At 43.2% G+C, this 25,819-nt stretch overlaps 1 protein-coding gene across 3 annotated transcripts in view; it reads left to right on the plus strand.

Annotated features, from left to right (window-relative positions):
* The window catches only part of WDR11 (WD repeat domain 11), a 120,548-nt gene that overhangs the window by 59,217 nt on the left and 35,512 nt on the right, over positions 1-25,819 (plus strand). For all 3 annotated transcript variants that reach the window (XM_066600851.1, XM_066600852.1, XM_066600853.1), the window contains exons 13-16: positions 5,355-5,430; positions 5,654-5,762; positions 11,607-11,731; positions 14,001-14,148. In XM_066600851.1, coding sequence (XP_066456948.1) covers positions 5,355-5,430; positions 5,654-5,762; positions 11,607-11,731; positions 14,001-14,148 — 458 coding nt within the window. The remainder of the gene's footprint in view (positions 1-5,354; positions 5,431-5,653; positions 5,763-11,606; positions 11,732-14,000; positions 14,149-25,819) is intronic.

Consider the following 25,819-nt stretch of genomic DNA (forward strand, 5'->3'; position numbering starts at 1 on the left):
CCAATGAGTTCTGCTATAAAGCATATTTCTGAATGTTATTAAGAGTGTGACTACTACTGATGACCTATCCTTAGAACAGGTCATCAATGGCAGTTCGGTTGGGTCCATTCACTTTCATGAGAAGAAGCCGCAATGCAGAATCAAGCTACTGCCAAACAGACAGCATTTTGAGCTTTTTGGGATGACGTATCCTCAGAAGAGCCTCATCAGTATCCAGTCAGTGGGGACCCGCTGCTCGGGACCCTCCTGATCAGCTGTTTGAAGAGACTGTAGCTCTTAGATGAGTGGCACTGCCTCTTTGCAGGCCAGTGGCGTAACGTTTATTCAGGAGATGGCCTGAAAGCAACTCTGTTCTATTCGAGTGAATGAGATTGAGTTGCTATACCAGGCACCAACGCTATGAAATGTACAGCGCTGTGCCTGGTGTGGAGTGAGAAGGCCACAGTGCTCGCCTGAGTGCCATGCACTCTTTAAACACCTGACCTGTGTGGGTCCCAAAGGATGGAACTCCGGCCATCAGATATTGATGACTTATCCCATGGATAGGTCATCTGTATTGGATTTGCAGAAAACCAATTTAAGTTACCACCACTGCAGCATCACCTGCCGGTCTTTATTTACTTGGATGCCTCAGTAATGGGCTGTATACACATGTGGCTGCTGCATCCTGACACTGATCCCTGTCGTGTATGGATCAAGACCGCTGAGGCCAGTGATTTACTGCAGTGGTTCCATGAATGTATGGGCATGCCTTCGCCCTTGACAGACCACCAGTAGAGAGGATCTGATTATCAGACAAGCACGTGCAGCTCCAACTAATGGTCTAGGGCTATCGCAAACATTAGTCTGTCACTGGTAGTAGTGGTACGTGGAACAATGGCAGCTCAATGATATGTTCAGGACATCCTGCAGCCACATGTGTTCCTCTCAAGGTGGCTTCCAAGAGGCTCCTAGCAGCATAATGCTAGGACACAACATTGTCACACTCCCGTGTTCTGCCTGGACCGCCAGATTTATCACCAACAGTACATGTATGTGACCATCAGGAATGCCAATTTTTCAACAACCTACACATTTGCACGATCTAGATGCTCAGTTACAGCAAATGTGAACTGATATGCTGCAGGATACGATACGGAACCTGTATGCCTCCATGCCCGCCCATATCACCTCTTGTATCTAAGCTAAAGGTGGATCAACAGGGTACTAGAGCCTCCATGCCTGGCCGCATCACATCTTGTATCCAAGCTAGAGGCGGTACAATAGGATACTAGTGCCTCCCTGCCTACCTGTTTCACATCTTGTATCCAAGCTAGAGGTGGTACAACAGTAGACTAGAGCCTCCATGCCAGCCCGTATCACATCTTTTATCCAAGCTAGAGGCGGTACAACAGGGTGCTAGAGCCTCCATGTTCACCTGTATCACATCTTATATCCAATAAAGTTTAAAATAAAAAACAAAAATATCCCGCGCCTTGAAAGAAACCAATCTTTTTTTTATTTTGTTTAAAACAACGCGTTTCGACACATAATTGTGTCTTTATCAAGTTTATCCCAAGGTATAAACTTGATAAAGACACAATTATGTGTCGAAACGCGTTGTTTTAAACAAAATAAAAAAAAAGATTGGTTTCTTTCAAGGCGCGGGATATTTTTGTTTTTTATTTTAAACTTTATCATCCAACCAGACCGTGATTGCAAACACGGTGAAAGGATTTCCCCGGACGCCGCTCCAAAAGGACAGACGGAGAAGTAAGAAACCTGCTGAAGGCAAACGTGGACAACAGGTGCAGAGGGGTTATTTCCTTACCATCGGATTAACCCTTCTGGCACCGGGTAAGTCCACTCTTTCGTTTTTTTTACTTTTTTAAGCTATAAAAGCACTTGAAATTGCTAGCGAGGCGCATTCTAAAGCACATTTTCTACATCTTATATCCAAGCTAGAGGCAGTACAACAGGTTACTAGAGCCTCCATGCCCCCCATATCACATCTTGTATCCAAGCTAGAGGTGGTACAACGGTACTAGAGCCTCCATGTTCACCTGTATCACATCTTGTACCCAAGCTAGAGGCAGTACAACAGGGTACTAGAGCCTCCATGGCTGGCCGGATCACCTCTTGTATCTAAGCTAAAGGTGGCCCAACAGGGTACTAGAGCCTCCATGCCTGGCCGCATCACATCTTGTATCCAAGGTAGAGGCGGTACAACAGGATACTAGTGCCTCCCTGCCTACCAATTTCACATCTTGTATCCAAGCTAGAGGTGGTACAACAGTGGACTAGAGCCTCCATGCCCGCCCATATCACATCTTGTATCCAAGCTAGAGGTGGTACAACGGTACTAGAGCCTCCATGTTCACCTGTATCACATCTTGTACCCAAGCTAGAGGCGGTACAACAGAGTATTAGAGCCTCCATTCAAGTGTCCAGGTATCTGCAATAAATTCTCCTTTTGCTCTGATTATAATCACTTATATCAGTGTTCCAATCACACAGAGAAAGTTTAATTTGATTCTGACAACTTCTAGGGGGGGATTGTTTGTTTTTTTACAATGTGTCTATAGTTTAAATCTAAATAGGTTCAAAATTCTGTGCTGATTTTTGATTCATTTCAAGGCCATTTGTTTAGCCCAGCGGGTTCACATTCAACACTTCTTACATACTAATACCTGTGAACACGGCTCTGCGTCTCCTCCACTAATCGGGGCATGCTTTATGGGAACGCTTGTTTCCATTAGGGCATCTAACGGGTTCCATCATAGCGGCAGATTCCATTTAACTATTCATGTTCTGTCACCTGTCAGCGGTTTTAATAAAATCGTGTTCCAGTCATGTTGCTGAAGGCAGGGCTGTCGTTCCTTTATAATCCAGACTGTATAATAATAAGTACAGGAACACGGCGGGATCTCATAAACCAAATGTGTAACTTGTAATAACACACACCTATAGGGTGTTCTCTGATCTTTCTGCAAAAGTGAAATGTCACCCTTATTAGGAGAGCTCTAAAGCCTGGTGACTGTTCCTCTAACTAAACCTCTTCCCCGTCTCCGGGATTTTAAGTGCTCAGGTTTCACGCTGTGCTTGGCAGCAGACTCAGCTTTCACAATGTGAATTATTTAACACCGAGGTGATATGCGAGGCTGCCGGAACTGAATTTAGAGAATGTCAGGCTGAGCCTGGACTCCCCGAGGTGCTAAAATGAAATAACTGTTACTATATACCTGCGCTAAGTGCTTATTGGCCAGTAATAAGGTGTTTATAGGGAAGGAGCTTAAATATTCACATGGTCAATACTTATAAAATGTTTTTCATCATATTTTCTGGTGTAAAAGTATTGATTCCCATCATTATTACTATAAGGCATGCTCCCATGGAGCGTGGCTGAGATGTGGCCGCTCCTGCTTGTCCGTGGCTTGCTAATGATTTAAGTGCTTACTGACTATTCATCGTTAATGGCTGTGCAGCGAACTCTGTGGGTATGTGCCCTGGCACATCTAGTAAGTTTTTTTGGCGTGCATTAGTCACATGGAGATGACACCTGTGCATTGACTGCAGAAGAATCCATTTCCTAGTAAAGGGAAAAAAAACTTGATGAGCAAATAACATGCCAATTAACTTCACTGGAGCTGCACCAAACATCCACTGTAAACTGCAGTGCAATAAAAGGGATTGGGGTTTTCAATATCCCTTTCATATGTTGTATTAAAAAAAAAGGGGTACATTTTAGGGCTTGTTCCATTCTGCTCCAAAAAAGTGACATTTTGTAGAGGATCCGGAATGTTATCTTTTCTCCTTAGGGAGAGCACCTATAAGTCTCCCCACTCCCTCACCTTCTAAGGCCATTCATGCTCCTCTGGGTAATATGCAAATAAGGGAGATGGAACAATACCTCTGCAGCGCCATCTATTGGAAGGTAGCATTTCTGCAAGTCAATGTCAGACTCTTTATACAAGCCATGACTGGGAATTGAAAGCCAAGCCAGAATCCATACACAGACAGCTGTTTCTGAGTGTTTGCTCCTCATCAATGTGCAGTAGCTTTCTGTTTTGTTAAAGGGGTTTACCAGGAGCAAGACTATTGGTTTGGGTCCAAAACTTGGGAGCCCCACCAATCTGCTGATGATATGCTTGAATAGTCCCATCCATAGAACAGTAGCCCCGTTTGGCATTGCAACTTTCTGCCATTGATGTGAATATCAAATTGGGCCACTGCTCCCTGCACGCGCTTTCATATTTCCAGCCATTCTAGCAGCTGATCTACGAGGGTTCCAAGCACATGGACTTCCATGATCTTCTATTGGCGATCTATCCCGAGGATAGGTGATCAACAGTTTTCTGGGAAAACCATTTAAAGAGAATGTGTTATCAGAAAAATACCCATTGTATTAGACATATTTTTAAAGAATTTTTTTTTTGTTTTTTTCCCGATGTCACGATCTATATTTAAAATAAACTGCAGTTAGTCTGACACTTCCTGTTCTGTAGACAGACCCTGTTTTAGTAGTTGTTTCACTATCATCAAGGCAGAATTACAATGAAAGGTGACACCTATATATAGATAACACAGGATCCACAATAGGCGATGGTCAGAGCTCACCTCCTCCCCTTCCTTGCACAGAGCATGTCCACTACACTCTCCCATTGACTTAATGGACTGAGAGGACTCATTTACTTCTATGACCCATGAGGTTACTAGAAAACAAATCTCGAAGTGCTGTTAACAGCTGCTCAGGCAAAATGGCTGTCCCGATAGTTGTGTGCATGCAATAGAATAAACCTATAATCAGAAAATTAAAACGGATTTAAAAAAATTGGAAAAAGCTTCACTATCTGGTTTTAATAAGTAAAAAATAAATATGTGTGTGTGTGTGTGTGTGTGTGTGTGTATGTATGTGTGTATATATATATATATATATATATATATATATATATATATATATATATATATACACATATACATACAGTGTGTGTATATATTATATCATGATACTTCCTCTGTATTCTGATGGCAGCAATCTTTTCATATTTTATCTAGCGGACTGTTAGGTTATGTCTGAATTCGCCTTAGGTTGAAAAAGCATGTAAAGCCTTTGATTCTGTTTGAGGTTCAGTTTTTGATGCACTTTTTGAGTTGAAGCTAGAAGTGGGGCCAGCAGATAGAAGTATACGTCCTTCCTTCATATTTCCCATTCCCTTTGAATCAACTCCAGACTTTGGCTTAAATTGCATGTGTGATTCCAGCCTTACTGGAGATTAAAAGATGATGGGATGTCGGAGATCCTAACAAATGTATGTTTTCCGCTGTGTATGTTGTTTAAACTTTTTCTTAAACTTTTTGTTTTCTTTTTACTTTAGGCAAGAGTATGGCTTTCAGAGGAGAGAGGGGCAATGATGAGCAACCCATGGAGATGATTAAAGTGTCCCACCTGAAGTAAGTGCGCCTGTATTGCTGCACTTGAGCAGAATGTTATGTTGAAGCGTATACATTTGTAGTCATTTTTCGCTCCTCCCGAGTCGTCTCAGATACTGTGTGGCAGATGTCTGCTGCTTCTGTTTGGGATAAATATTCACTTTAGCTGCAGTGCTGAAATTTCGGCTCCTCCATCCTGACGAGGTAATTATACAGAACTGACATCTGTCCTTGTGTATTCTAGGCAGTATCTGGTCGTGGTGTTTAAAGACAAGCCAATGGAATTATGGGATATCAGGACTTGTACGCTGCTGCGGGAAATGTCCAAGGTCTTCCCTACTGTAACCGCCTTGGTAGGTCCTGTTAACGAATGCTGACAGCGTTGCTTTTCCAATACCAACGGGCGACGCGTTCTAATTAAGGCATTAGAACAGTTGGATGGTGTTTAGCCGAGAGGTCTCATCGAAACCATTATGTACTACACAACCTGTTCCACTTGGAATTATCACCGGGACGCTGCAGCCAGTTAACAAAATATGCTTGCTGAATATACTAGGTCATCGGCAGGAGAGCCATAAACATACATCAGATACATTGTTAGGGTTATTTCACGTTAGCGGTTTTTTTTTTTCGCTTTCTCTCCAGCTGTTCCGTCATGGGAGAAGAAAAACGGGGGGCGGGGGTTCTGTTTTAAGGATCCATTTGGTAAAACGAAAAAAAAAGGTTTGGTACCGTGTTAGCCAGTAGAGCAGAGTGTTGTTGTTCTCAGTTATAGAAACCAATGTTAAAGAAAGGGAGCGCTCACTAGTCAGATGGCCGTGATTGATGAATTGTGGCTAGACGAACAAATCCTGAGGTCCCAGTTCATGCAGGTAGCTGAAGGCTGCAGAGCGGCTTGAGATGACCCCCAAACAATTATTGATGGGGGAAAGTATGCAGTAAAAGAAAAAGAAAAGAGTCTCAGCGCTCAAGAATTGGGTACCAATTAACTGTGAGGTTAAATATGAAAGTCGACTTACTTCACGGAGGCGTCCGTGAATAGACGCCTCCGATCCCAGAAAGCATATAACAGAATCCTGCGGCAAGGAGCGATCCGTTTCACTGGTTTATTAACTTACAATGATGGTAGACGCGTTTCGGCCAGTCAGGGGTCTGGCCTTCATCAAGTACCAGTTATAGAAACCAGGTAATCTTGTAGGTATGATACCTTTTTAATGGCTAACAAAAATACATGATGTTACAGCAAGCTTTTTTAGACCTCACAGGGTCCTTCATCAAGGCAATAATGAAATGGTACACACATACTTGTGACAAGGCACAGACATGGATGTGATTAATTTGCCCTTAAAAGAATACTGCAACAGAAACACAAACATAGATGTGAAGGTTTTATGGTCCCTGAAACCTTCACATCTATGTTTGTATTTCTGTTGCAGTATTCTTTTAAGGGCAAATTAATCACATCCCTGTCTGTGCCTTGTCAAAAGGATGTGTGTGAATATATGCATGCCTCTTCTGATCAATTTCATTGGGAGTACATCTAAGTTTTTCGGAGTCCCACGTTACTGCAGACTCAACGCACCATGGGTGCAGACATCTCTTTTGGCCTATTTTGGCCTCACATCATCTCTTACTGGAGCATAGAGCTGCTACCCTAAAGTGCATTGTTCGCCCCTTAACAGACAGTTTAGCACATATTCTCTGTAAAACACAGTGCTTTGCATTACATTTCCTCTTTTCCTCCTAAATGTCACACAGTATCATAACAATTCCCCATGTCGCAGTCCATTCCAGAGAGATACTCCCTTAGTCACATCAGCATGTCATAGTCCCTATAGTGTGCACACTGTTGCATCAATCTAGTTTCATGTATCATGCAGCATTGCTCCGTGCTTTCTGGTCAATGGTGCTGTCGTCTGCTTTGGGACCAAGTCACCCTCTCTTTGGAGGCTGCTTGTCTGCTTCGGCCCCCAGGTCATCAGGGCCCTTTGCCATCTCCCGGGGTGAGCGTTAGTCCACATTCACAGCCCCAACACAGAGGCAGTCCTAGTTAGTTCCAAGACTTTTCTGCAGGCGGGTCACAGGTTGTTTTCACCCCACAGCCACGGAATCACAGCAAATCATGTGACCTCCGGTTTCTGAAGGTCCTTGAATATATAGAAGTCTAATTATGTAAAGGCAGGCACATTAAAAGGGGTTCAACCACTTGGGCCCCCCTTCCTTTCACGTGTGCGTGCTTCCCGTAGACTTGTATTGGGTAGTGCATGCAATGGCAATCTGAAGTGAATCAGATTTCCGTGTGCCGCATGATCTTCAGAGGGGAACACTGCGGGAATCGGGCATTGGAGGAGTATTAAAAAAAAGCAAAAAACGCCCAACTCCCTGTCACCTCCCCTAATGGCACCATAACTTAGTTGATGGTGCTGTAGGGGAGTGACAGGTTCCTATTAATGCATGCTATAACCAGGTAATGCCATCAGGTGGACACCTATAAACTATATTTGGTATACTTCTGGACTTTGTTCCATGCTGAAATGCATGGCCCATTGATTTCAATGGAAATCAGTGCTGAAGTTCAAACGTTTTGGCCCCCCCCGCACCCACAGATTTTGAACTGCGTGTCACTAAAAAAGGGCAGTGTGACTGAATTCTCACATCAAATTGGATACCCGGGGCATGGAATAGGATAAAATAACTATGCTGAACTCACATGTCAGGCCAGTGATTGGCTGCAGCGCAGCATGTGACCTAGGATTATGACTTTTTTCAAATTTGAAAGCCTGTGTTGGCAAACAATGACTTTTAGCATGTAACTCTCAAAAACAATTTTGATTTTGTTAAATTGTAAAAGAAAAGCCTCTGCACCTAACGAGATGTTGTTTTAGCCTGAAGCATGAAATCTGAAAATAAAATGCATCCCATTAGACATGAGAATTGTGAATTGATGATGCTAACAATATTTAAACCAATTTTAAATAATACGCTGAACTTGGAGCATCACTATCCAGCACTTCTCCATCCTCTGTGACTCATTATGTAAACTTTGCACATGACCTAGTAACCTTGCTGACAGAAATTCTTGTATTCAAGCTTGCATTAATCCTTTCCTAGTGGATTGGCTTCTTTTATTTATTATGTTTTACAACTTATAAACTCCTATTATTTGTTGGTATTTGCCGTATATGGCCAAAATGAAATGATATTGGCTGCGGGAGGTTTTTACATGACATAAAGAAAATCACATATAGCCAAAGGTCATGAAATGCAACATCAAGAAAATTAATATTTTGAAAAAAGTTAAAAAGTCATAACCCTAAATTGTGAGCATTGCAGGAGCTTCCAGGACTGGAGCTTTAACGAGGGAGTGCTGAATAATTTATTTTATCCCATTCCCTGCCATTAGTCAGTTTTTTTTTTTGTTTGTTTTTTTAAGTCCCGGAAACCCCCTTTAACCCCTTGAGTGGTGTGTTTCTTACCCCCCTGTCAGACCCACCAGGGCAAGTTTTTTTTAAATGGACCAGTCATTTAATTTCAATTAATTTTCCAGTCGCGTTCCAGGAGCCATAACTTTTTTCATTTTTCCATTGACAGGGCCATATGAGGGCTTATTTTTTGCGAGACAAGTTGTACTTTTTGATGGCATCATTTTTGGGTATATATAATGTATTGCATAACTTTTGTAAAAAAAATTGTAGTTAGATTGGGGGAAAAAAAGAAATTCTGCCATTTTGTTATTTGGATTTCATTTTTACGGCGTTTGGCGTGCAGAATAAATAACGTGATAACATTATTCTCTGAGTCAGCACGATTCCGGTAATACCAAGTTTATACAGTTTTGTTATATTTTGCTATTTTTGTACATTTAAAACATTTTTTTTTTTCTTCAAGGTTTGCTTTTGTGTCGCCACATTCCAAGAGCCGTATTAATTTTTTTTCCATTGCCAGAGCTCTAGAAGGCCTTGTTTTTTGCAGGATGAACTCTAGTCTTCATTTATTTAATTTTTAGGAACATGTAAAATTCTGATCGCTTTTTATTCCATTTTTTTCTAGGGGCAAGATTAGCAAAATCTGTAATTCTGGCATGTTTTTTATTTTTATTTTTCACTGCATTTTCTGAGCAGTATTAATGATATATTAAAGTCATTCTACAGGCTGGTACGATTATGCGAATACCAAATTGTATTAGTTTTTTTCTTTTTCGTGACTTTTTCACAGTTTAAAAAAATAAAAATAAAAAAAATAAAAAAGTAATAAAAGTTTAAATCACCCCCCTTTTGCCATATCTATAATAAATAAAAACAAATCGGTCATAAAAGAAAAATACATATTTGGTATAGCCGCATCCATAAAAGTCTGATCTATCAAAGGAAAGCATTATTTACCCCACATGGTAAACGTAGTCCGAAAAATAAATAATTTCAGAAATGCACTTTTTCAGTCATCCTGTCTCCCAGAAAAAATGCAGTAAAAAGCGATCAAAAAGTCGTATGTATTCCGAATTGGTACTAACGGAAAATACAGGACATCCCGCAAAAAATGAGCCCTTGCTCAACTATGTCGATGGAAAAATAAAAATGTTATTGTGCGCAGGAGATGCAGCAGAAAATAATTGAAAAAAAGTTAAATGTCTTTGACAAAAAATACAAGTGCTACAGGGAAAAAAAAATATACAAGTTTGGTATCGTAGCAATCGTACTGACCCATAGAATAAAGCTATCATGTCGTTTTTGTTGCAGTTTGTGCGCCGTAAAAGCAAGACGCACTGAAAGATAGCGGAATGTCATTTTTTTTTCATTTTACTCCACTTAGAATTTTGTAAAAGTTTTTCAGAACACTATATGGTACTTTGAATAGCACCATTGAAAAATACAACTCGTACCGCAAAAAACAAGCCCTCATACAGCGACGTCAATGGATAAATAAAGGAGTTATGATTTTTTTAAAAGGAAGGGAAGGGGCCACATCATTAAGGGGTTAAATAATGTACTGACTTCCTTCTCTGAGTCATTACGACGCAAGGATACCACATGTGTCATTTTGTTATTTAGGGAGAAAAGTGTTTTAAGTTTTATTTTGTTACTAATTTTTAACTATTTTTTTTTAAACTTCTTTTTAAAGTTTTTGTCCCTTTAGGGGACTTCCACAGACCCATCAGGACCCCCTGATCACATTGTGGGGGTCTGAGGGTGACAGCCCTTTACATGCTGTGGTGGCGTAGACCGTGGAATTGTAAAGGGTTAACACGGTAGAGATCGGAGGTTTTCTCCATTCTCTGCTGTAAGAGATGGTGCCTGGCTATCCTCTGACAGCCAAGCACCAGCTCTCCCTGCCACAGAGACAATCGGCTGGCTTCTAACAAGCCGATGGTCTCAGTGGCAACCTGTAAGCAAATCAGTGCAGAAGTTTGAAAATAGAAGCGGAAAGTTGCCGACAGATTGGTAATATCTTCCTACTTCTTTTTTCAAAGTCCTGCACTTCTCTGTGTGGGTCTGTGCAGGCAGAGCACAATGCCACAGCTTATGGCAGTGTGCTCTGCAGGTTCCATAGTGAAACATAGCCCAGAAGTCTTCCGGGGTATATTGCCATGAGCCGTGGAGCTTGTCCCAGAAAATTTCCGGCCGTGCCAATCAAGGGGTTAATATTTTGGGGTGTTGGTGGAAACCAGAGAACATGAATGCTGGCATTAGAGTTCGTTCACATCTGCATTTTTGCTTCTGTTTTCGGCCTTGGACATCACTGAAAGCTAACAGCATTGTCCATATTACAGCATCCCGAGTTGTCTACATTGACCGGCTCTGGGAGCAGCTGATCGGCGGGGATACCGACTGACGGACCTCTGCCGATCAGTTATTGATGACCTATCGTGAGGCTTGGTCATCATTAGTAAAAGTCCCGGACTACCCATTACATTTTTGCATGAGAGAATTTTTTTCAATTCCCAAACTATACCTGTAGATCCAAATCTGCACTGCCCACTTGTTACTTTGCTTTCAGGTGCCCAACTTTGGTACAAGACTCTGACCTGCTATTTTTGTTGCCGTGTCCTTCGCAGTACCGTTTTTATATTTTCGATTCTGCATTCTCTATACCTACTGATCGTTTCCGGTAAAGTGTTTTTGCTCTGTGATCTGTGAATATTTAATACCTATTTTGGTGGGCATTGTAACACCGCAGCTCCCTCCTCCTTTGCCTCTCAGGAGTGGTCCCCTTCTCACAATCTGAAGAGCCTTCGTAAAAAACAGATGGCAGCTCGAGAGGCGATGGCACGTCAGACAGTCTCTTCAGACACGGATCTGAGCTGTGTTGAATCCTCAGTCATCAGGTAAAACATCTGCCAGCTCTCTAGCACTGTACTAATAGTTCAAAGCCTCCTCACCATATTTTAGATGTCACATTTGAGACAGGAAGAAGAAAACTGCAGTGGAAAAAAGGAAAATGTAGGACTCGAACACTGCTAATAATGACGTGTTTTAGAACATAGAAAACTTTTTCCAACTAGGAAACAAACTGATAAATATTAGATTACGTAAAAATATAATCTGGCCTACACAGATCGGCAGAATAGAGCTCTCCTAGCTCATGCATGCTTGGGCTTATGTATAAATGGCAGCATGGCGCTTCAATAAAGCGTCATAGTCCTAAATATTAGGATCATGGGGAAGCCATGTTTAGGCATAGGATCTGCCTTGAATTGGTTTTGCTCTTATGTATAAGAGTGTGAACCATTTTCCTCCAATCATTAATTTTGGTAACGGCCCATTTTGCACACGTATCAACCTAATGTACGATGCAAGAGTCTTGATTTTGAAGGGTGTTCTCTCCCCATCTCAAACCTTTTAAAGCTGTTGTACCAGTATGACAAGTTATCCCCTATCTACAGGATAGTGGATAACTTGCTGATTGGTGGGGGTCTCGCTGCTGAGACCCCATCGATCCCGAGAACAGAGGTCCTGTGTCCTCCACACTGTGAGCTCACTGCAACCCCCGGTGGTGGTGAGAAGACTGAATTGGAGCGCTGGGCACTCAAGCTTGCTGACACTGTATTCACTATCGCTGTGTAGATATGCAGAATGCCAAGCACTAGAATATTTCTGTTACCCCCATTGAAATGAATGTAACACTAACTGCACATGCTTGGCTAGCACTCCATTCATTCGGAATTCACTGCAGGGGAAAAAGTGACACTCCAAAGTGACAGGCAGAGGGAGACTTGGGACCCGTGTTCTCAAGATTGTTGTGATTCTAGTACAATCCTTTTAAGCTGCCCGTACACTTGGATATCTTAATGTCCTTTTGTGTGAGCGGCTATCCCCCCCCCCCCCCTTCATACCTGTGTACACTTGTAGAGATGTAGAAATCCACTGCTAGACACCTCTGTCAGTGGATTATCATCGAAGAACTAAAGGATCTGGCGGTTGAAATCCAACTTACATAGTATTTTAGGCTGAAAAAAGACAAATGTCCATCCAGTTCAGCCTATTTCCACCTCCTTGTTGATCCAGAGGAAGACAAAAAAAAACACCAAACAGGCAGAAGCCAATTTAGCCCATTTGGGGGGAAAAAATCCTTCCCGACTCCATAATGGCAGTCAGAAAACTCCCTGGATCAACATTTTGAAAGTTCCTACTTGACCCCAATACCTGGATCAACAACCCCTCTAGTTATTTAATGTCTATATCCTGCTATGTTGTAGCACTCCAAAAAGATGTCTAGTCCCCTCTTAAACTCCTCCATTGAACTTGCCCGGTCCTCATCTTCCCCCAGCATCTGTCATTGGGGGAAGAGGCCGCCATACATACTAAATAATTGGCCGGTCCCACTGAAATTGGTGGGGTTGGCCAATCTAGATCTAATGTGTATGGCTCCTGCTAGCTTCTGTTCACAATGGGTTTTTTATTGTGCAGTTTCGGCTTCGGAATTTGCAATTTTTTAGCATCCCATTGTGTTCGATGGGAATCTGCACCATAGTGCAGTTGAAAATTGACATGTCAATCCTGGATCCAATCCACATGCCGAATAGGGTAATTAGCGGCATCTTAATACACAAATTATTGTAATGAACCAGGGCAGGAGGCTAGTGTCAACGGTAGCTTCTAAAAACCACTGCTGATCAGCTGTTACGGTCTGGGAAGCTTGCAGCCAGCTATCCGTGAAGTGTAGTAATACATGGCGCCTCTTAAAGGGTATGGGTAATAGAGGTGGGTCGGGTTTATAGCCATCGGAGCTGCTGATTGTCGGCACTGAAGTGCTCAATAATACCTCTTATATATCTGCTGGTTTTGGATAAATGAAATTGTTCTTATGGGTCTATAGATGCGATGACTCCCACATTGCGTTATATTGCTTTCTTACGCCTCATCCCATCTCTTTCCATGTGGGTGACTTGGCAGAAAGATGGCACATACTTCTATAGAGAAAAAGGGCATTAATCTGAAGAGCTGATCACGGAAGCTGCTGGTTTGCTGCTTTTTAAATTTCTCCCTTTATGGCCACTGGCTGTGCATTAATGCCGCACTAATGAGGCAATTAGAAGGAAGAGCGGTAAAGAGAATTACAAAGTGGCTGGTGCCAGCATTTACCTGCCGTATTAGTCTGTTACAGGAGGCGGAGAGCAAGTCGGAGCTCAGCCAGAACATCTCGGCCCGGGAACACTTTGTGTTTGCAGACACAGATGGACAAGTTTATCACCTTACTGTGGAAGGGAACAGCGTGAAAGACAGCGCCAGGATCCCCCCAGATGTGAGTTCGTTTCTTTTGCTTTTGTGCCAATGGCAGACTTGCCCTGTAGGTATGTGAAAGAAATTGTGCCAGGTAGCTACACAGCAAATTAACAATGTGGTTTGTTGTCAATAGTGATTTACTTCATCAGAGGAGAAGGGACTTATTATTTGTGTGGCGCCAACTTATTCCGCAGCGCTTTTATGTCATTTTTTAATGTTTATTACTCCCCAGCAAACTCATTTTACGGACCTCGGCTGAGTCAACCTTGAGCCGGCTGCCGGGACCACGCGGTGATTGACCCCCGCAACCTTCAGGTCATGAGTGAGAGCTTAGGACTGCATTCTGCTGCCTTAACACTCTGACTGATAACCTAAGGCCATGCTCACACGAATTTTATTGTGTATTACGCGTACATAATACGTGGTCAGTGGAGTCAATGAACGTACATTGACTTTCATTGATCTATGCACACTAAATTCGTTGCGTCTAATACGTGCGTAAAAAAGAACGCAGCACATTCTTTTTTTATTGCGTATTACGAGTGATAGAGCTCTATTGTTCGTTATGGGTGCGTACAAAAACGCTGATATGCGTAGGCATACGCGATCAGAAATGCGGTGATACGCAACTTCACATGCCGGTAAAAGGCTATGATTTTTACGCAGTGATTTACCATATGGTCATGTGACCCCGGCCTTATTCGTTAAATTGTGAACACTTCACTTAACTCCTTACTATTTCCAGTACAGAAGTAATAATTTTGGGAGCTCTCTGGATCATATAGTGTAAATATCACAAGCAGTGTGGAAAATTAGCCATGCAATTACAAACTAAGGCATTTGTATAAAGCTATACTGTGGCCATACACAAAGGTTGGGGCTTTCCAAGGAGATATTGTCGACAACCTATCCTCAGGGTAGGTCATCAACAGTTGATTGGCTTGGGGTTCGCCACTTGGGATTCTAGGTGCCCAACTGACCAGACGCCCACTTTCATCGCTGCTACACACTGGGGTACAGAGTGGAGTCTGTTGCACTGACCCCTGTATGGTGGTCGGCGCATGTAACTGCCTGCTGGAGTGTCATTAAAATCACTGACCGTTGCACGTGCGGTACAAGCCTGGCCAATACACAGCGGTCAGCGAAGCATCTTCTGCTCCTTTCCCTTTGTGTTTTGTGGCAATGACAGCGGATCTCAATCAGCCATGGTCCTGAGCGGTGGATCCCAGTCAGTAAAGTATTGATGACTTATCCTGCGTTAATTACTATTAATAGGTCATTAATAGTATTTCCCTGGAAAATTCCTTTAAGTTGCCATCACATGTAGCTGATTTGCTGTGGATTTCTTGCAAGTGAAAAGAAAGGGAATCCCCTGCCCCCCCCCCCCCCCTGTTAAAGGGAATCTGTCACCTACTTTTATCCCTATTAGCTAAGCTTATGAACTGAAGTAGATGACCCATGAAGTCTGGGAACGAAGAAAAATAAAGCCCCTAGTAGAAGTTGTCATTTTGCTGCAAAACCCGGCATGCAGTTACATCTCAGGCAGATATGCCAATGATTAGAATTATGGTGTGATTAGATTAGCGGTCTTGCCACCTGAGCCCCTAAAAATGGTTCCCCCCTCGGCCTATAGAAAGGCTCTGAGGCTCCTGGTGTGCAGTGACCTCTTCTTCCACTTGTGTAGAGCTTGTTGACCACTAGACGCCTCTATGATGCAGAGAAAAGATTTCACCCAGTGAACAGAAGCTGAGAGGGGCGCAAATATTGGGATGTGAGAAGCTGGATGGTTGCATCAATGAATTATTGACACCTGGGCTGTTTCGACCAGACTGTTAAGAGGTGTTGGGACCAGTGAATATGTGAGGGCACACAGGGGACCGGGCTCAGGACACCTGACAGACCACCAGTAGAGGGGATCATCTGACAAGCATGAGCAGCTCCAACTGTTTTGTCCGCCATCCAGAGACAGGTGACGCCATAATTACAGGCCCTGTGTCTGTCCGAACCATTGCCAGGCACTTAGCTGAAGGACATTTGGTCTCACGGCACCAATTATGTGTACGGCCTTTGACACCCACCGTTGTCTCTGTTTGTAGTGAGCGACGCAACTGGACTGTTATGGAGTGGAACCGGGTTGTCTTCAATGACACGTCCAGGCTTAGTTTGCACACGTATGATAGCCAGGTTTGTGTCTGGGGACCTCGGGGTGAGCGCCTGAGTCCTGCCTTTGCTGTGGAGCAGCACACTGCCCCCACTTGTGTGATGGTCTGGGGGGGGCCATCGCATACTACAGTCGGTCACCCCTAGTGGTGGTACGAGGGACAATGACCGCTCAGCGATATGTCCAGGACGTCCTGCAGTCACATGTGTTCCTCTCATGGCGGCTTCCAAGAGGTGTTTCCCAGCAGGATAATGCTCGGCCGCACGTACAAGGGGGTCACAGGAATGTCCCCACAACATTGTCACACTTCAGTGGTCTGCCCGGTCACCAGATTTATCACCAATAAAACATGTATGAGATCATTTGGGATGCCAACTTCAACAGCCTACGAATTTTCATGTGGCCCATGGTTTGGGCAGCATGAACCCAGTGACAGATTCCTTTAAGAAGAGGAGACAAGCCGGCCTCCACCTCACCTTTCTCCATTGTAGTTTATAGTTACAGAAACTGCTGAATATTTCACAGCTCCCATTAACTACAACAGAAAGACGTTTTCTACCTCAGCGCCAAACCGATCGGACATTTATGCTATAGAAATATTATAATTGTCTCACATGGGAATAGACTTCTTTAAAAGGCCGAGTCAAACTGGTGTCCTGGATTTGCCTGGATTGTACTTTGAGTACCTTAAAATAGAACTCATACAGCCAATAAAGTCCCCCCGTCAGTGTCAGCCACACAGTGCTCCCCCATAACAGTGCCAGCCTAATTGGGGCTGCACAGAACGGTATTGTGGACCTCTGCCCTTAATTATCATTCTTAGAGGTAGAAGTCGTGAGGTGAGTTCAGTTTTAGAGCTCAGCTAGTGCCTGTAGTTGTAGCTGACCTTCGTCTCGGTCCTTCTGACTCTGCATAGGACATCATGGTACACAGCAGTGTGCGCGCCTCTATTCTCTCTCCCAAGGAGACTAGTGACCCAGATAAAGGCAGCCTTCTCAGCCAGCGATGATCTGCACAGCCACAAATATGATGCAGTCAGGGTAGAAGAGAAGGCCATGTCCGTGACATTTGTCGCAGAATATTGGAGCTCATTAGGAGAATTTTTAAAAAATCTGGTTTATCTGTGTCTGGATATGAGGTTTTCAGTATTTTCCTAGTCTGTTACTTGTATAGGAAATATTCTCTTTATGAGCAGGTGTGTTTGGATAATATTGCAGGGCAGTGGTGGGAAGGCCAAATTTCCCACCGTTGTCCTACTTTTCATTCCGCAGGCGGGCATTTTTCTCAGCTCTATTCTTACAGGCAGCAAACACCGAATGTCCTGAAATGGTCTTGTGCCTACGGATAGGTTGACAGACGCACCAGTAGGAATTAGTATTTCTTGTGGCTTCCTTGCTCTTTTATCTTAATGCTTCAACTGTTAAAAAAAAATGTTACGGAATTAAGTGTTCATAAGAACATGGATGAATCTTTACAGTATACTTTAAAATGTACCTAAACTTTAAACAAACTTCTGACCTTAATAGTGATATGTCAGACAGTTTAACCCTTTCCAATCCACTGTCTGACGTCTAAAGACATTCTGATTGAAGGCTGTACAGCTTCAATGTCAGAAGACGTCCGGCAGGGTATTCTTACTGTAGATTACTGGCCGCTCTGTTGTCAGGGGCCTCTCCAGAATGTCCCATACCGCAGTACTGGCTCTAGCCAGCAGATGGCACCATTGTATAATGGCTGAAAGAGAAAACCCCCTAGGAAACTCTGAATCCAAAATTGGATTGCAAAGGGTTAATCAACGCAGATATGTGTTCTGAAACTCCCAATCGCTGCAAAATAAGGAACAGAGGTGTCCACAGAGCACAGTATGAGCTCAGTAAAAAATCTGAGTCTGTACAATGCTTGACGATCACAGCTGAAGAGGCACAGGATTCAGTTGAGTGCTTCGGGTGCAGAAATACCCAGGATTCCCACCGATCAAAACTTCTGACATGTTACTGTGACATGCCAGAGTTTGCTGAAACTTTAGTTACACTTTAAATAAATGTCCACTTTTTAATGCCATGCAGTTTTTAGGTCCAAAATTCTGTGCTGATTAATTTCTGGAATTCTACTATTACAACACACTGCTCCAAAATGTCTGCATACACACTCTTCGTAAACTAAAGAAATCAAGCACTAAGACGGAGTTGTCGTTTTGCTGCATTTACATTCTCAGGCAGATATGCAATTACAAAGAGTTGTGGCATGATTAGATGAACCTAAAAGTGGTTCCACCTTTGGCCTATAAAAGGCTTTGAGGCTACTTGTGTGTGGATTTTTTTTCTGCTTGTGTAGAGCTTGTTGACCAATTGGAAGAGATTTTGCCCAGTAAACCAAGTTTGAGAGGGGATGTTTTATTGGAATGTGAGAAGCAGAATGGTCGTATCGACGAATTACCACCACCATTCTGACCAGACTGTTAGGAGGTGTTGGGACAAGTGGATGTGTGACTGGGCTCAAGACTTCATCGACAGACCACCAATAGAGAGGATCATCTGATCGTTCGACAAGCACAAGCAGCTCCAACTGTTAAGTTGTCCTCCATCGTTACAGACCCCTGTGTCCAAATCATTTTCAGGTGTTTAGATGAAGGACATTTGGCCTTGCAGTACCCGTTATGTATATTACGTTTGACACCTATCCACTGTGCCTTATGCTTGCAGTGGTGCTATGAACATCTAAACTGGACTGCTACAGAGTGGAACTCGGTTGTCTTCAATGCCAAATCAAGGTTTAGTTTGGGCACTGGCCACAGTTGTGTTTGTCTGGAGACCTTGGGGTGAGTTCCTCAATCCTGCCTTTGCTGTGGAACGGCACACTGCCTCCACTGCTGGTGTGAGGGTCTGGGGAGCCATTGCATACAACAGTCAGTCACCCCTAGTAGTGGTCCAAGGGACAATGACAGTTCAGTGATATGTTCAGGGCATCCTGCAGCCACACGTGTTCCTATCATGGTGGCTTCCAAGAGGCAATCTCCAGCAGGATAATCCTTGGCCGCACACACACAGGTGTCACAGGAATGCCCCACAACATTGTCACACTTGTGTGGTCTAAATGCTCACCAGATTTATCGCCAATAGAACATGTATAGGACCATCTGGGATGCCAACTTCAACAGCCTATGGATTTACACAACCTAGAGGAGTGGAGTGAGATGCTGCAAGATACCATATGGAACCTGCATACCTCCATGCCTGTTCATATCACATCTTGCATCTAAACTTGAGGTGGCCCGACAGGGTACTAGAGACTCCATGCCCTTCCATATCACATCTTGTATCTAATCTAGATGCAGTATAACAGGGTACTAGAACCTCCATGCCTGCCTGTATCACATCTCGTATCCAAGCTAGATGTGGTCAACAGGGTACTAGAGACTCCATGCCCTCTCGTAATACATCTTGTATTCAAGCTAGAGGAAGCACAACAGGGTACTAGAGCCTCCATGCCCGCCTGTAACATATCTTTTATCAAAGCTAGAGGCAGCATAACAGGTTACTAGAGCCTCCATGCCTGCTTGTAACATATCTTTTATCCAAGCTAGAGGCAGTACAACAAGGTACTAGAGCCTCCATACCTGTCTGTATCACATCTTGTATCCAAGCTAGAGGTGGTACAACAGGGTACTAGAGCCTCCCTTCAAGGAGTTAGTTTTCCAAGATAAATTATCCTTTTGCTCTGATATTGTAATCACTTGCTTAATCACCTCTACAATCACACAGATAAAGTTTCATTGGATTCTAACACCTTCTGTTTTTTAGAATCCCTTTTAGAGGCAGCTGAGAAGTTTACTGTATGCTGCTCTATTATTGAGGTCCTTGTACTACAGTAGACTGAAACCTCCTGCACTCCTTTTAGTGGTGGCTTCAGTCAACAAGAATGTTATTTTTTGAAGGACTGCCCCAGTGATTTTTTTTTAATCATAATGTAGCTGTCTCCCCAGTATATATGTCAGCTACCCCGTGTCCCTGAAAATTAGACCTACCTGTAAAATAAGCACTAGCCTGATTTTTTTTAGGGAGGCTTAAAATAACCCCCCCCCCCCCCCCCCTCTGAAAATTTCATTAAAAAATACAAGGAATACATTACCTTGCAGGCTCGGTCCAGGTTCCTCCCGCTGCTCACTGGAGCTCTGACACGCTTCTTGCAGTCCGCCGCCGCCAACAGAAGATCACTTCCTGGTCACTGAATTCATAAATCCCGCCTCCAGGAAGCGATGGCTCAGATTGGTTCTCGAGCACTGCTCAGCCAATCAATAAAGCGCTTGCTGAACCAATCGCAGCTATCGCATTGGTTTAACACCGCATAGTAACACTCACATCAGCGTAACCATGCAGACGTAGCCACATTATATGCATCACCTATCAATTCAGCATAAAGCCAAACAAGATACCGTTGCCATGGACACCAGCCTTTCACAGCAGGCAATGATCTGATCATACCACTGATATCCAGTATCTATATACCGGGCCATATAGCCCTGAACACCTAAGCATCCCAGTATTTTGCTTTTACCACCAAATCTTTGTCTAAGGGCTAGAAAATAACACTGCACTTAGAGTCACTAGGGGGCACTCCGATGGTGCCACATACCCCCAGGATGCTTCTCACCCATTCCAAGCCCCAAAACTTTGGCCCACTACTACATTCTCATATATTATATAATTGGATTATTACCCAAGCTGTCAAGAGAGCAGTTTATCAGTAACTCTATATTTCACCATGCTATATAGGTCCATCTTGCAACAGAAGTAAACTTTGGATGACACAACAATTGCAACAAAAACACTTTATTCACATATACAAATGTTAACGTCAAACAGCATATTCCATTTGCCCCACCATGTCACGGGTCATACTATCCAAATCATAACCAACAATTATGCAGCGATCATCTTCTTGTACATTCCACGATTCTTTCACTTGATGCACTTGGCAAGCCACCACACCTGTGGATCATCCTCCATTCAACCTGCACAAAAACACCAACACAAAATTAAAATCAATTGTACAAAAATCCGCTTATCACATTGCTTAGTACTGTATGTAGCGCAAGGGACGCTGTACATGAATCCCTGTTAGAAATATGGCACAGGGCTACACTCCAAGTTAACCCTTTCCTATCCACTGTCTGACCTCTGAAGACATTATGATTTAAGGCTGTACAGCTCCGATGTTGGAAGACGTCCGTCTGGGGTTCTCTTACTGAATATTGCCAGCCTCTCTGCTGTCAAAGCCTATCCAACGTGTCACCTCATGCAGTACTGGCTTTAGCCAGCAGATAGTGCCATTCTATAATGGCAGAAAAAGAGTAAGCCCCCTAGGAAAACCAGGATACAAATAGGATTGGAAAGGGTTAAGGCCTTTTAGGGTGTAGGGTCTGCAATTCAAAGATCCATTTTAGCTCCATCAGTTTTGACCTCCTCTCCCTGTCACCGACCCTAATGTCAGTTGGTACCTGATCCATTATCCGGTTTCTTAATTGGCTCACAGAGCGCTCCATATTAACAAAATATTTTGCGACTGACACATTGGTTTTCCTGGTCCTAACAGTGCTTTTGTGTTTGGTAATCCTAGTTTTTACTTTTGTAGTTATCTCACCGACGTACAATAATCCACATGGGCAACATATCATGTAGATTACGTACGTCGACTGGCATGATGCGATAAGAAACTCCAGACCTGGGATGTGCAAATGTGTCACTCTTGAGTAAATTGTGGCAGCAGGCACACCCCATACATGGAAAGCCACCTTTCCTAACTGGGCTAAAGGTCCGCTGCTGTGTCTGCTCAGATGGTCGCCTAGAGTACGCACCACCCTATGTTTTAAGTTGGGGCCCCTACAGTAAGCCATCAGCGGGGGCTCCTTAAATTCCAAGATCTCAGGATGGCACTGGCCCAAAATAGGCCAGTGTTTCCTGACAATCTGCAAAATTCTCCTGCTATCTCTCCCATATGTGGTAACAAAGGGGATTCGAGCGGTAACCTTCTTCTGCGGCTTATTGATCAGGAGCTGTTCACGCCCACCTGACCTTGCCCTCAGGGCAAGATCCTCTATCAGGGCAACCGGATAGCCTCTCTTCAGGAATTTTTTACTCATCTCGTTCAACTGCTCGTCCACAAAATCATCATCGACAATCCTCACTCTAAGCAGCTGGCTCCATGGGAGTGACTTGCGCATGCTTGGTGGATTGCAGGTATTATAGCAGAGAAGGCCATTTCTGTTTGTAGATTTTGTGAACAAGTCTGTTTTAAGAGATCCATCACACACTGTCATCATTACATCCAGAAACTGTACCTGATGGCTAGAACACATGAGCGTGAACTTCCGCTCGGGAAGAATGTTGTTGAGCTCATCATGGAAGGCACTTAACTCACCCTAAGTGCCCCTCCAAATGATAAATACGTCGTCTATATACCTCCACCACGCCTGGACATAAGTCCAGGCTGGGGAGGTATATATATATCAATGTCTCCTCTACCTGGTTCATAAAGACATTAGCATATGATGGAGCCATGTTGGACCCCATCGCTGTACCTTGCTTTTGACAGTAGAATTTTCTATTGTACGAAAAAGTTATTGTGCAATACCCTCTCCAAGAGGAACATAACAAATTCAATCTTTCTACCTGTCATATCACAGTTAATTAGATATCCTATCATTGCTTCCAAGCCTCTCGAATGGCAAATATTAGTGTAGAGTGACAGAACATCAAAGGATCCCAGGATCACTCCATCAGTGACCCGGACATCCCGGATCTTTGACAAAAAGTCAGTTGTGTCCCATACATAGGACCTTACATCAGTCACAAAATGTCAAAGGACCCTGTCAAGGAATCTAGACACATTATTATAAAATGACCCCCTTCCAGACATTATAGGCCGCCTGGGTGGCCTTTCCAGATTCTTGTGGATCTACGGAAGGGGTATACATGATGAGCACCACTGGGAATCTAGGCAACAGAAACTCCTTTAACTGGACATCAACGATGCCCTGATCCAAGGCCTCGTCCAATGTTGACCTCAGGTCATTGCAAAAATGTGTGGTAGGATTACTCCTCAAGGGCTCATAGTTGTTACTATCATAGAGTTGAGCGAAAATCTCCTTGTGATAGAACGCTGTGTTCATGATAACGATTGCACCCCCTTTATCAGCAACCCTGATGGTGATTGAAGTATCATCACCCAAATCCTGTCGTTTTTAGCTCTTAATTTCGCTAAATCATTACTCACAAGATTTTCAAAGGTCTCAATGGCATGGCTACTGACAGGTGAAATAAAGGAGCTCCTCTTGCACAGTCCTACACCTCTCAACGTAAATCCGTCACGGGGCTTGGACTGAGCATCAGTCAAATCCACCCGAACATCAGATGTAACAGACATATTTGTTGCAAAAAAATGCTTCTTTAACTTCAAACTCCTACACAAAATCCTACTGTCAAGGTCCAACTGAAACCAGTTAGTTTTCGGGACTGGACACAATGACAGACCCCCTAGAGAACTCATGTATTTCTATTTCAGAAATCCCTTTCCAATCCACTGACGTCTAAAGACCTTATGATTTAAGGCTGTACAGATGTTGGAAGACGGGTTCTCTTACTGTATATTGCCAGCCTCTTTGCTATCGAAGCCTATCCAACGTGTCACCTCATGCAGTACTGGCTTTAGCCAGCAGATAGCGCCATTGTATAACGGCAGAAAGAGAGTAAGCCCCCTAGGAAACCCAGGATACAAATTGGATTGGAAAGGGTTACTGATATATTTACCACCAATGAGCATGTCACTGCTGGTCTTTTTTGGCGAGTTCCTGATCCCGTTGTCACCGAAACATTGTTTTTCGTTTGTGGATTCAATAAAGATACATCAGGAGATTCCTGAGTGCTGCTTACACAACAGTATTCTGGTTGTGTTAGAGTTCAGTCTTTTCAAACGTCTGCTTACTGCCGTCACGTGAGTGGAGAGGAATCGGCTCTATTTACCCTATGTGTATTGATGATGATCTTGACACTATGTCTCCAGCAGGCAGCCCTTTGGTTACATTGTATGCTTTCAGCACTCTCCTTTCTTCGGCTGGTGCTGCTCCTCTTCAGTGCAGATTACTGCTTAAGAGCTCTGTGAATCACACATTGTTCTGCAGGTATTGTCACTTTTATTGCAAGGACCCGATGTAATCACTACAGAATATTGTGTTAATGCTATATCTGCTGGGTCACCTGCACATTAGGCATGTGTGAAGATTTTGTTTGTGGCTCACAGGGGATTGTTAAGTGCTATATATTCTACTCAATAGGCTGAAATTACACTTGCCGCTGTACCGAGATGTTCATCATCCATGGGCGACGTATAAACAGGATTTGTTTGGGTAGTAGGAGTTAAAGATGCTAAATATCTATATGTACGGTTACACTTTATAATGTACGGTTAGCGGAATGTCACACATGCTAGATAATGGGGAAGATTTATCAAAACTGGTGCAAAGGAAAAGGAATGGTGCATGCAACCAATCCCATTCCACATTTGTATTGTTTTTAAACTCTCAAAGCAGCATTCTCATTGGTTACTTTTCTTTGTATCAGTTTTGTTAGGTCTTCCAAAGCATTTCTTCAGTCTGGTAATGGCAGTCTCATTATCCACTAATACCCATGAGAAGACCTGTACTCCCACATGCAAATGTAAAATGTATTTGCTCCAGCCACTGATGAAAGTTGTATGTGAAATTAGTTGTCTAGTTTCATCAGTCAGTTGTTATATGTCCCATTAGACCGTACTGAGAAGGGTCCTCCAGTTCAATCCTTCCCACCACACACACCGTTGTTTCGGAAGACTCTGCATGTTTCTCGGCCCTGAAGAAATTCACGACTGCCCTTCACTATGATGCATACTTACTGTTTTTATTAATCACTCACTTTGAAATGCTGCTAAAATCAGTCTCGAGATAGATCAGCTCACTGAGGGATAAGGTTACATGCTGCCCATAGACATCTAAGGAGAGAGTAGAAGGAAGTGTATGGAGTAATAAGATGCAGAAATGCTGCTCTTGGCTTTAATAAGTGTTTTAATTCAAAAGCGTGCTGTATTCACAGCTACACTGCTCAGTGCTGCTCTTAATTATTAGGTTGTGCTACAGAGAGAAATGAAGGCAGAATCTCCTCCTTCTCAGTGTGCAGAGCTATCATAGCAGCTAGTGCTCACCCATCAGCTCAGGGAAAACTGACTATTATATATACTGCTTGCAGAGGTAAAACTGGTGATTATTTGCAGGATATAATGACCAGATGTAGTGCTGCTACTTGTGTACAAACATGGCAGCTTATTCTGACAAGTCACCTGAAATTCCACATAAAGCTTCAAAATGAATACACACATTGTCAAAAATCATCCATCCTTTAGAAAGAGTTGTCAGAATCAAATAGCTTTTTCTGTGTGATTGTACTGTTGATGTAAGTAAGTGATTACGATGTCGGAGCAAAAGGAGAATTTATTGCGAAAA

Source organism: Eleutherodactylus coqui, chromosome 4, assembly GCF_035609145.1.
Source record: "Eleutherodactylus coqui strain aEleCoq1 chromosome 4, aEleCoq1.hap1, whole genome shotgun sequence".
Taxonomy (NCBI): Eukaryota; Metazoa; Chordata; class Amphibia; order Anura; family Eleutherodactylidae; genus Eleutherodactylus; species Eleutherodactylus coqui.